Here is a 12670-nt window from a genome sequence, read left to right on the forward strand (position 1 = left end):
GCCAGCCAAAGCTGCATAGTGAGATCCTGTCTCTAAAAATCAAATCAAACCAAACAAAACTGATTAATGAATATGGCTCATTATGATGAATACCCCCATGGTTATGTTAGATGCAGAGTAGGAGGGGTGTCACAGTGAATAAAGTTATGAATGCACCCAGGGTGCAACACTGTCTGCAGAGCACCCTCAAGGGACACTGAAGCCTTATCAACTTGTCCTCAGAGCTGACACAATCTTATCAGGAGTGCCTCCAGTTCAGTGCATCACATTGGAAGAGAATGACCATTGGGAGGAAGCCAGAGGACAAAGTCCTGGGTTGAGAAGATTCCAGGTCCTACGTCTGAAGAGGAATCTCCCAAAGAAGTAGGCCTGTTTATTTGGCGAAAGGAAACATGCTGTCAGAAGACTGGGAACCACAACAAATCTATAAAGAGGCCGGGCATCACCATGGATCGGGAACACAGAATGAGCACTCAAAACAAAACAAAAGCACAAGTCTGACAGTACCAGTGGCAATGTCTTCTGGCCTCAGAGTTGGGGGGACTCAGGAAACTGAGCTGTCCCAGCATGGGATCCCACGGATCATCTTCACGGGATGTAAGCCAACTGCTGCCTTCTTCCAGTTTCTCAAGATCAACCGAAAGTACAGCTTTTAAGGCAACATGGTTCAATTTGTAATTTTTGCAAATATTTTAGAATTCTCGAGAAACAGTGGTGCCTGTGGGCAGGTGGCAGCCCAGCTTGTCAGTTTACAAGATCCCGGGGAAGCAATTCTTGGTCTCAACAGACTGTGGAAGGGAGGCTTTTCTGGGCAGTGAAAGAACCTTCAAATGGTTGGGATTCCTCTACAGAGAAGGGTTTTCTAGCACATTCTGAGCAATGAAAAATAATGAAGTCACTCCTGGGTGACAATGCGTGAGGGATTCCAGAGAAAGCATTCTCTCCTTAGGCATAGGTATTGAATGGAATCATACTACAATTATGTTTTCCCATTTATAAAGTGCATTTGTATCATCAGGTATTTAAAGTTCATAGACCAGCACCTACAAGGGGAAATGTAGATGATATTTCTGATTTACAAAGGTGTGGGCTGATATCTGAACTAGGAAATCATTTTAAGAAGCAAGCAGGCCCTTGAGTGACAGGTCTAGGGCGGGGGGAGTCAGACCTCCACCCACCCAGGACCTCACTCTAAGCTAACGGTCTGGAAGTAGTCTTTGTTTCACTGTCTCTGCTCACTCTTGCGTTCCCACAGCTGTCCTCTTTCTCAAAGGCTTCTGTACATTTTCATATTCTGAAGTACCTTCCTGTCCCTTCCATGTCTCCCTGGATCCTTCATGATTTCTTGATGACCCTCTCATAACCTGGTTCTATCAGCCATGGGAATGTCTCCTCAACTCTAGGTGTCCCAAGCTATACTTACCCTTGACAAATGTCCAAAACACACATCTTCTGTGTATCTCTTATATATCACCCCTGTAAGGATAAAAACCTGCCTAATTTACTCTCTCTCTCTCTCTCTCTCTCTCTCTCTCTCTCTCTCTCTCTCTCTCTCTCTCTCTCTCTCTCTCAGACACACACACACACACACACACACACACACACACACACACACACACTGCCTCATCAGCGAATCATCCAATCTCTCAATTTCTGGATTTGTGAATGAGGATGTCATCAGGCACAGCATCTCCTTCTCACAGCCATCTCTGCTTCCTTCCAGAAATTACCAGTTCTGACAAAATCCAGCCAGTGTCTTGCTTCCTGCATTCCCAGTGAGGAGACTCAGTAGAGATTTTTACATTTTAATCTCACAAACAGCAATCCAAAACACACCATTATTCCTGGGGTTGGGATGAACCTTAGCCAGGAATGGAGAAATGGTGTCACACGCGCACACAGAGACAAACAGCAAATCTTCCAAATGTCTTAGTTTGACTACTGGAGGATTTTTTTAACTGCCAAGGGGCCTTCCTTGTTGTCTCATAACCTAATGCTGTGATATTTTCTAATGCACTAAATCCAAACCTGGGCACCAGATGTCAATCAGCATGAAATAAATCAATACAACTTTTGTCTATCAGATAAAAATCAAAGATGAAAATGTATGGAAACTGGAAAAGATGCATAGAAATAAATAAGGGGGAAATTCCAAGAATTCTAGATCCCTCAGCCAGCAAAGCAGACTGTTTTCCTTTGGTTTAGGTTACTTTGTTGTGTGGATCTGGCTCGTCAAATGACCAGTTAAGAATATTTCACAGGGTGAGTGTTCCGTTGCTCTAATCTCACTAGACAAGGTTCATATTTGTGTAGGTTACTTATTCTCCCTTTGTTGACTAAGTCAATAATCAGAATCAGCAGGTTTGGAGTCAGCTTGGCAGGGGATCAGCAGCCTGGCTTGGGAGGAGGGAGTATAAAAGCCCCTCTAGCTGAGAGCGGACTTCACAGAGGTCCACGGGCTCCTAGCAGGATGGCTTCCTCTCATCTGATCCTCCTTTGCCTCGCTGCACTGGCATTTATGTCTGAGGCTGGCCCTGCGGTAAGTGATCCTATGGACGCCTTTGCAGACATGGCGGGTGCACCCTAGATAAGGAGAAGCGGCTTCCTCCAGCTTTGGCAACTAGCTGGTGTTATTAGGACAAGGATGCCCATTAAACTCCAAAGAGAAGATCTGGAGTTTAGACCCTTGGCTCTTTCTCTTGTTGCATTGGTGAACTGAGTCTGTAATGCTCAGTATCTTGATGTCCTTAGATAATAAAATTATGAAATAAACATAGAAATAAAGATATAAAAGTCCTGGGCATGTAGTGTAATGGCACAGTGTATGCCTAGCATGTGGAGAGCCCTGTGTTCAATCTCCAGCTGTAGAAAAAAAACAACAACAACTAAAAACGCATCATCAGTGGAACTATTAATATTGACTTCTCGTAAAATATATTTAATATATTTATTATACCTATCGTGTAAGGTTATATTTTGGTTCTTTAGCTAATCAAGATATATTATTAATCATTATTTGTTTGGGGAGGGAACAGCAAGAGTGCTGTTCTGATGGAGTTCTCTAGAAGAGTGAATCAGTTCAATTAAATGGGTCAGGGAATATGTGGGTGTTATGTTACAACTAGAGGGAATTACTATAGCAACAGCTGATTAAAATGGTCTCAAGAAAAAGACCATTCTGTCTTTTTGCACCATGCACCTTTCCAGTGGCTCCATTCAGCTGGAGAGGTGAACAAAGTCACGGCTCTCAGAAGGCCTGTTTTCCCTTTGAAAATTCATTATACATGTCCCTGGTGCACAGCAGTGTGTCTGGAGGCAGAGCTGTTCTTGCTTTGGAAACAATGCTGCCTGTGTTATACTGAATAAAGAAGCACATTAATTGTCAACACTTATGTTATCATAATGGGATCAGCATGTACTTTTGGGTTTGTTCCAGATTCTAACACCAGAAAGAACAAGCCCTCTTACTCTGATCAGTTTCACTGACCTCTCTCTTGTCTTCTCTATGCCCAGGGCACTGGAGAATCCAAGTGTCCTCTGATGGTCAAAGTCCTGGATGCTGTCCGAGGCAGCCCTGCTGTGGATGTGGCCGTGAAAGTGTTCAAAAAGACTGCCGAGGGAACCTGGGAACCATTTGCCTCTGGGTAAGCTTGCAAAGCACCCTGCCATGGAATTGGTTCTACCTTTCCATTCGCCCTTCTGCTCGTTAGAGACTGGCACACACAGCGTACCAGCTGTAGAGCTAAGAGAGATGTCTCAGTGGTTAAGAGCACTTACTGCCTTTTGTAGAGGACACAGGTTTGGCTCCCAGCACCAAAATGGCAGCTCAAACCCAGTACCTGTAACTCCAGTGTCTGAGGACCCAGCATCCTCTTCTGAGCACCATGCATGTGGCACACAGACACACGTGCTGGCAAAACATTCATGCACATAAAGTAAAAGGAAACAGTCTTATAAAAACAAAACTGGCAGCCAGAGAATGTTAGAAGGTTAAAGGTGTGGGCAGAGACCTTTCTCAAGCAAGCTGCTTTCTTGCTTTGCTTAGCTGAGCATGGCCAGGAACCCGAGCACAGTCTAGGACTGAAGGGAGGAAAAGGAGAGTCAGTAACTCCTCTGCTTCAGTAGGAGTTTGTACTCTCACATCACAGGCCACTTGAAGAAGGTGATGAAAATACAGCCTCTAGGGACTGGAGAGATGCCTCCGTCAATGAAGCGCCTGCTTGGAAGATAGGGTACTTGACATGAATCCCCAGACCCTGTGTAAGAAGCCCAGCATGGTAGTGCATGCTTATAACCCCAGCCTGGGCATGGGGGCTTAGAAACAGGAGGGCCCTGGAGTTCCCTGGCCAACCAGCCTCGCTGAATGGGTAGGTTCATGTTCAGTGAGAGACCCTGTCTCAAAAATCAGCATGTAAAATAATTGAGAAAGACAGGCAGCTTTGAGTTCAGGTCATGCAAATGTGTACACATGCACACACAACACATAAAATAATACACACAATCACACAATACACACATATACAGAGAGGGAGAGAGAGAGAGAGAGAGAGAGAGAGAGAGAGAGAGAGAGAGAGAGAGAGAGAATTATAGACTCCATGGCCCCAATGAGGCACATGACAAATGCATATAAACCCATACAAGTAATTTCAGGAGTGTTCAGATTCCCTGGCACCCATGGGTGATGCTCAAGCTTTGAATCCTGGTCTTAGAATCTTAGGAAGGATGTACCATGTGGTGATTAATTACTGAAAGGAAAGGAACTGACGAAGCACTCTCCTGGAGCTTCCTGGCGTTATCCAGAATCAGGAGCTTTTTGATGTACACTAGGAACAGAGTAGCTCCGTGCAGGGCTAGCAGCTACCATGCTTAATAAGAACCACATCAACAGAGATCTGCAAGGCAAAACGCAGGGGCTGATCGATCTCACAATCACCCACTAGCATGCCAAGATGACTTCACACCTGTGCTGCCCACTTAACAATTTGTGTGTGTGTTTTAACCACTACAAGAATTCCAAAGAAATTACTAATTAACCTAAACAAACGAACCAAAAGAAAAAGCAGCTAAGATGCCCTTAGCACCGAGCAGAAACAGCTAAGCCCTATGTCTCCTGGGTGAAGTCTTTCTATTAAGTTTTAATTGAATACCAAGCACCACTAATGTTCCTCACCAATCATTGGGAAGATCATTTTCTTCGGCACAGTTTTAACTGAGTTTCTATTTGTTAATTTCTTCCTGATTATGTGAGTGTCAAGCCCAGCATGCAAAGTGGTGAGGGGAGTCTAAGCTGGAACAGAACCGACACCCAAATAGCCAAGCTTTCTTGGGACTCTTCTTTCTTGTGCACACCCCAAAAGGGGGGTGGAGAGATGGGCACAGGCATGACCAGAGTCACTAAGGACAATTGTCACTTTGTCTTGGTTGTAATGAAATGAGGAGTCGTTTCTGACATTTCCATTAGGAAATGGTGCCTACGTAGAAACAGAAGCCGCTTGGTGTTTCTTGATGGCAAAGAACTGCCAAGCAGATTAAATTTGTAAAAAGAGAAAGTCAGTTAGATTCTCCTTTGTCTATTAGGTTTTCTACTCTGACAAACGACACGGGCTCCGGAAGTCACCCTTGTGCCCTGGGACCCTGGCCTGTCACTCTGCTGCCACAGGGGGGCGTCAGAGTGAGAGCTGCTTGTGACACTTTCAGGGACTGCCATGGACTTTCATCAACTCATTAACCTTGAATGTAATAGTGTGTGTGTGTGTATGTACATGTGTGTGTGTACATGTGTGTGTGTGTGTGTGTGTGTGTGAGAGAGAGAGAGAGAGAGAGAGAGAGAGAGAGAGAGAGAGAGAGAGAGAGAGAGAGAGAGTGTTGTTGGGGATTGATTCCAGGGCTATACAAAAAGAACTCTACCACTGAGCAACACCCCGGACCTTAAAGCTTTTCTTTTCTTTCTTTTAAAAAAATCTAATTAACTAATTATGAGACAGGGTCCCACCTGGTCCAGAACTCACTGTGTAAACCAAATTGCCCTCACACCTGTAGCAGCCCCCCTGCCTCTAGCCCCAGAGAACTAGGATAGTAGGAGGGCCCCACATGCCTGGGTTAAGACTTTTAAGGGAAACATTTTACTGTATTTTATTCTCATAAGACAAAACTCTACAATGAGCTGTACGTAAAGTTCCTGGGAATTTCTTGCCATTTTACCACAAACACAAAAATGTTCTCCCTCTTGACTCAGTTGATAGAAAAAAATACACAAATACATACATGTTACACACATGCACACACGCATGTCTATCACAACCACATGCATACACATGTCTGTGTGTGGTAGCCCTTCTTTCCCCCTAACTTCCCCTGGACTTGTGCGCCTTCCAGGAAGACCGCTGAATCTGGAGAGCTGCACGGGCTCACCACAGACGAGAAGTTCGTAGAAGGGGTGTACAGAGTCGAGCTGGACACCAAATCCTACTGGAAGGCCCTCGGCATTTCCCCGTTCCACGAATACGCAGAGGTGAGTGGACACGCCGACTGGCTCGGGGTTGTTTTCAGTTTTGCGAAATGCACTTCACTCTTGGGCGTGAGAAGGAAGCAGGACCCTTCCCCATCCTACAGCCAGAAAGAAGCAAATCTCCTGAGTTTGTCAAAAACTCACTTGGCAACATTGCCAGAACCTGCTCACACTTCTTATGGTCAGTGTGATTTACGTAAATTCGTTTCTCTGTTGAAGGAATATTAATGTTTGCCTTTGAGGCAGCCTCCAGATACCACCGAGGGCATTTCATAGCCAAAGAGAAGGTTCCCTGTGTTATTACTCTAAATTCTAGCATTTTCTTTATTCCCAAACACATCGAGTGCCCCAGAGGTTTGGGTAATAATTCCTGACAATGCACAGAATGAGAATATGTTCAAAATCATAACAGCTGAAGAGCTAAATCTCCAAGCACACACCACATGGCAAAGGGGTTTCTGTATCAAAACTGTTTCATCCTTACGATCAATCTATGGAGGGCTAGCCTTGTCTTGTCCCCATTTTACCAGTGAAGAAGATGAGGGAAGTTAAGTACCTCGTCAAGGTCACATGGCTAGAATGTGTGAGCAGGCGAAGGCCCAGGGACATGCTGCTGGAGCCCAGGCTGGAGCTGGGCTCTGGGTTGGTCGGTGTGCCTTCCATGTCTCAGCCAACTTCTCTAAGAACCTGAGCTAAAGCAAAACGCAAAGCCAACCACCGAAACCGTATGAGGAGCCTTCGCTTCACACTGGGCTCCCCGGCTCCTCTGTCATGTCACACAGGGGCTGTCATGGAAATAGAATCCAGGCCTCTTGGTCAGAACTGGAGATAACGAATTCGGTCAAAAATAGCTCTGCATGGGACCTGGTTTGCTGTCTGTTGCTATTATAAGCCCCATGACCTACAAGGCAACATGGGGAGGGAAGGGCTTGTTCCATCTTACAGCTTTTGGTCCATCATGGAGGAAAGCCAGGGCAGGAAGCTGGAAATAGGGACTGAAGCAGACACCAAGGGGAATGAATGCTGCTTACTGGCTTGCTTAACTACCGTTCTTTTACAGCCCAGCTCTTTGTGCCCACTGCCCACAGTAGTCCGGGCCCTCCTACATCAGTCCTTAGTAAAAATAAATGCTTCACAGACTTGCCCACTGGCCAATCTGATGGAGGCTCCTCCTCAACGAAGGGTCCCTCTTCCCAGGTTACTCTACTTGGTGTCACGTTGACAAAAACATATCGAACCAAGTGTGCCGGGGAACCTCTCTGTGGCTTGACCACGGATGAGTCTTCCAGTTCTCATAGCAGACTCTGTCACCAGACAAACCAGAGGGGTCTGTTGGACTCTTGGGGTTCACAGCTGTCAAGAGTCTGCCATCTACCAAGATGTACTCTAGCTCCTCCTCACCGGGCACCAGCACACTCGTGGAATGGGGCATGTGCAGGGTGAGCTGGGGGACACCTCCTCTGCCCACTGGATTAATTGCCCTTACACCCTTGTCTGCTCCAGTCTCAGCCTGCTGGGATGACTCGTAGGGGTTCACCCATAACATGCTATCCCTCTTAGGATACTTGTCTGACACTCTTTTAGAATTCAATCAACAAACATTTTTATTTTGTTTTGGCTTTTTCGAGACAAGGTCTCTTGTAGGCCAGATTGGCCTCAAACTAGCTGTATAGCTGAGAAAGACCTTGAACTGCTAGCCTTTCCGTCTCTGCCTCCCAACTGCTAGGATAACAGGCATGGACCACCACAGCCATGTTACTCTACTCTGGAGCTCTGAACCCAGAGCTTCATGATGCCAGGCAAGCACTCTACCAACTGAACCACACTGCCAATCCATCACTCAGCAAACATTCCAAAAACTGAAAACCTGCCTCAAGCACTCTGCTAAATGCTAGAGATGCAGAAGTGGTACCATGCATCCACGCCCTTGGAATAGAAAGGGAGAGACTCGCTGGTGTCAGTCCCTCAGTGGATCCGGAGGTAGCTTGGCACACGGGAGCAGAGACTCTGAGAAGTGGGGTGTGAGTTCCCCCCTGCTCCAGTGCTGGCAGGCACACAGTGCTTGTGGCCACGGTCTTCTTGGCTGTTTGTTCCTCTCCTGATAAACGTCTCCTAAAGAGCTGCAGTCTTTTAGTGCTGGCCATTTCCTCCCAGCCAGCATCCCAGAGGATCACATCACACACACCAAGGAAAATTAGGAAATGTTCTTTGACACTATTAGGCCTCTTTGCTTTGTGGGGTTTGTTTGTTTGTTTGTTTTTAATGTACGTGGGTGCATGGTCCTGTGCATGTGTGTGTGCAGGCACATGTGTGTATGGATGTGGACGCTACAGACAACCATCGATGCCATTCTCAGGAACCCTGTCCACTCCCAGCCACACACACAAACTTTGAGACAGGGTCTCTCATTAACCTGAATCTCACCAATTAGGCTAGACTGAATGGCCAGTGAGTCCCAGGCTATCTCCACCTTCCCAGCTCTGGGGTTACAGACATCCTGAATTTTTACATGGATTCTGGGGATTAAATTCATGTCTTCATGCTTGCAAGGCAAGAATCTTACTGAGCTCTCTTTCTTGTGGATTTTATTTTGTTTTGTTTTCTGAAACAGGGATTCTCTGTGTAGCCCTGGCTGTCCTGGAACTCATTCTGTAGACCAGGCTGGCCTCTAATTCACTGATAACCATCTGCCTCTGCCTCTCAAGTGCTGGAATAAAGGCATGGGCCCCTACTGCCCGGCACTTGGTGGATTTTTAAAAAAATCACATAGTATCCCTTTTTCACTTCTGAGGAAGAAACAGATGATACTGGAACACAATGTGACAGAGAAAAGAAACCTCACAGAGTGGGTGTAGTAGCACACACCTGTACTCTAACACTGGAAGGCTAAGACAGAGTGATCAGGAGTTAGTGGCCAGCTTAGACAAGAGGCTAGGGTTGTTACTGAGGGACAGAGGGCTTGCCTAGCATTCACAAGATTTGATCCATAGCACTATGAATGACAATAAATAAATAAAACAGAAAGTCTGAGATGAATCTCCCTTCCATTTATCTGGATGTTGTTTTTGTGGGTTGGGGTTTTTTTTTTGTTTGTTTTTGTTTTTGTGTTAGTTTGTTTTACTCTATCATCCAAGCTTTCTTTGCCCTGCATTCAGAAATAAGAGGTATTTGTTCAAAGTGTGTTCAAAACTCTATCTGAAACCGTTTCTTCTGGATGTGCCTCAACCCCAGCACCTGGGCTTTGGCTGCACCCATGTCTCAGACAGTCTGGTGACTTGGGATGCGGTAGTAAATTGCAAAATCCACATTTTGTCTCGACACCTTCCATGGGCTCCAAAGCTTTCATTCCCATTTCTGCCGATGTCGCCAGCCACACGCTGCTTGTGTTGTGGAGAGAAGCCTGTGGTGCCTCCCCCCACACCTCAGCATTGTTACTTACCTAAAAATAGGTATATACGTCTTCTCTTGTTAGAAAATGCAAAGGGACAGTGGGAGAGAAATCCCTGGACTTGGAGTCAAGGAGCCTTCCCTTCCTGGTGGGAACTGTAGGACTCAGGTCTGCAGGAGAAGGATTCCTGCCAGCATTCTAGGTCTGGAAGTCTGCGGCGGCGGGGCGACAACCACTGTTCCCCACAGGTCTTTGGTCTGTAGGTATTTCCCTTCTCCCTACTTTTCTCTGAAGCCAAGAAAGTGAACAAAAGCCCTCGGCTTCTCTGTGACTCAGCTTGGAGTGGCCAGGACCACCCAGACTGGTTGTAAACTTGAAGAGAGGCCTTCTGAAATTCTCTAGGAGCTGCACAAGGCTCCGAAGACTTAGGCAGCGTATTTGATTTTGTTCTAATTACTCATCCCTCTCAAAGTCAGATAACCAAATGAAGATTATCAATTTAGCATTGAACTTCCAGGGAAGGCTTTGACTGTGGCTCCCGCCTCTGAGTTCTGTTTGAAACCTAACTGTCTCTCCTCTCTCCTAGGTGGTTTTCACAGCCAATGACTCTGGCCATCGCCGCTACACCATCGCGGCCCTGCTCAGCCCATACTCCTACAGCACCACTGCCGTCGTCAGCAACCCCCAGGCGTGAGGCACCCGGCCCAGGAGGACCAGGATCTTGCCAAAGCAGTAGCAGCCCGTTTGCAGGGAAACAGTGTTCTTGCTCCATAAACTGTGTTAGCAATTCGGAAAGACGCCATGAAACATTCCTATTAAACCACTTGTCATTTCATTCAAACTTTGTTTCTTTTTTATTCCCTCATTTTTTCCTGCTGCCCCAAAAACCCAAATATTATAGAGCCACTAAAGAATTGTAGAAAATCTTTGACCAGAACTTTTTTTCCCTTTGGTCTTTTTTTGGTGCCTGTCCTGGATCTCACTCTGTAGACCAGGCTGGCCTCGAACTCATCCGCCTGGCTCTGCCTCCTAAGTGCTGGGATTAAAGGCGTGCACCACCCCTGGCTGGCGGCCAGAATGTTTTTTAAGGAGGGAAATATCTTTCTGGCTTATAGTTTAAGGGATCCTGCCCATCATGGGATGCTCATGGTTGCTCATGGCGACTCAAGGCAGACAGATCAGGAAGCAGAGAGGGCCAAGCTTTCAATGCTTTACAAGCAAAGCACATGCTAAGAATGGTCTGTAGACATTCAAAGCACAGTCTGAAGGTCTGGAGATACACAGAAGCGTGCTCAAAACCCTGCGTTCAATCCCAAGCAATCCCAAGGGCATGGTCTGAAAATAAGATGTTTTATTTTTCTATGACCTTCAGTGAAAGAAGGAGACAAACTGTAGAGGACTAGTCCTTCGGGCATTTTTGTTAAGTGCTTTACGCATTTGGGGGCTGTCGCAGTTGTAAGAATGATAAGCAGCGCTGGTTGCCGGCACTGGTTCTCCAGGAAAGGTCATGGCCACGGCTACCCCAGTATCAGTATCAGAGCTTTATTAGGAGGAAGAGAACCAGGCCCGGGGAAGGAGCACGTGCAGAGAGAGAAAGATGGTGGGGAGAAGAGGGAACAGAGCAGAGAGAGGGTGGGGTCTGAGTCACGGCTCTTTAAGGCGCAGGCGGGCTTCCAGAGTTCCGTCATGCATGCACAGATTGCGTTACCACGCTGCGTGTACGTAATCACCAGCGCACATTGGTGATGTAAGAGGCAAGACCCCTTGTCAAGCTCCTGAACTGAGCATGTGTGGCCATGCAGCTGGAGCTTGGCAGAATCCTAACAGTTCCTCTGCACAAGAATGGGCCTATCCACAGTCGGGCTTGATGAAGATGGGCTTCGGGGTCCTACCCTTACTGCTGAACTATCTACCACTGACAGACTCAGGGTGGGGGGGTCACTGTCTTCAGCTTGTATCCGCTGATGACCCCATCATGCTCCAACCAACATCAAGCCACGGTGAATAAATGGGTTACAGAACCAAACAAAATGAATTTTTGGATAAGGGCTGGTGGCAGCTTGAGGAGGGTTTGACGGGGTGGGAGAGAGATAGAGAGGGCAGGGAAGAGAGCATCAGAACACATTGTATACATGTATGAAACTGGAGAAAACAAAACTAATCACTAAAACATTTTTAAAGAATAGTACATTCCAAAGGGACAAATTGCCGGGCGGTGGTGGCGCACACCTTTAATCCCAGCACTCGGGCGGATCTCTGTGAGTTCGAGGCCAGCCTGGGCTACCAAGTGAGTTCCAGGAAAGGCGCAAAGCTACACAGAGAAACCCTGTCTCGAAAAACAAAAAACAAAAAACAAAAAAAACAAAACAAAACCAAAGGGACAAATGTGCGGCAGCTCAGCCCCTAGCAGGATTTATTCCGCTCATGACTTCGGGCTGTCGGGCCAAGGCGGTGGTGCTTCCCGCTGTTGTCTGTGACCTCTTAAAAGGGAAGGGAGAGGGGTCACATTGGGTTTTTTTTTTTTTACCCTGGCATGATCAGACATCTGATGGCCTGGGAATTGAACCCAGGTCCTCTAGAACACCAGGAAGTGCTCTTAACCACTAGGCCACCTCTCTCCTCTCTTCCTTCCCCCCCCCCACCCCCCCACCCCCCCCACCCCCCACCCCCGCTTATCCTGGTGTTTAGCCTGGCTATCTCAGTCAGTACAGCATGAGACTCTTAATCTCAGGGTCGTGGGTTTGTGCCCTGTGTTGGGCACCAGAAAAAATGTG

At 46.8% G+C, this 12670-nt stretch overlaps 1 protein-coding gene across 1 annotated transcript; it reads left to right on the plus strand.

Annotated features, from left to right (window-relative positions):
* The first annotated feature begins 2284 nt into the window (after positions 1–2284).
* Ttr (transthyretin) lies at positions 2285–10737 on the plus strand. Its single transcript, XM_028886545.2, has 4 exons — positions 2285–2539; positions 3514–3644; positions 6376–6511; positions 10483–10737. Exons 1-4 carry the CDS (start codon positions 2471–2473, stop codon positions 10588–10590), a joined length of 444 nt encoding a protein of 147 aa, XP_028742378.1. The 5' UTR covers positions 2285–2470; the 3' UTR covers positions 10591–10737.
* Positions 10738–12670: the final 1933 nt, after the last annotated feature.

The sequence above is a fragment of the Peromyscus leucopus genome, chromosome 19 (genome assembly GCF_004664715.2).
Source record: "Peromyscus leucopus breed LL Stock chromosome 19, UCI_PerLeu_2.1, whole genome shotgun sequence".
Classification (NCBI taxonomy): domain Eukaryota; kingdom Metazoa; phylum Chordata; class Mammalia; order Rodentia; family Cricetidae; genus Peromyscus; species Peromyscus leucopus.

Coding starts and splice junctions, on each gene's coding strand:
- Ttr (XM_028886545.2), top strand. CDS start 2,471: ATGGCTTCCTCTCATCTGATCCTCCTTTGCCTCGCTGCACTGGCATTT. Junction 3,645..6,375: donor TGGGAACCATTTGCCTCTGG/GTAAGCTTGCAA, acceptor TGCGCCTTCCAG/GAAGACCGCTGAATCTGGAG. Junction 6,512..10,482: donor CGTTCCACGAATACGCAGAG/GTGAGTGGACAC, acceptor CCTCTCTCCTAG/GTGGTTTTCACAGCCAATGA.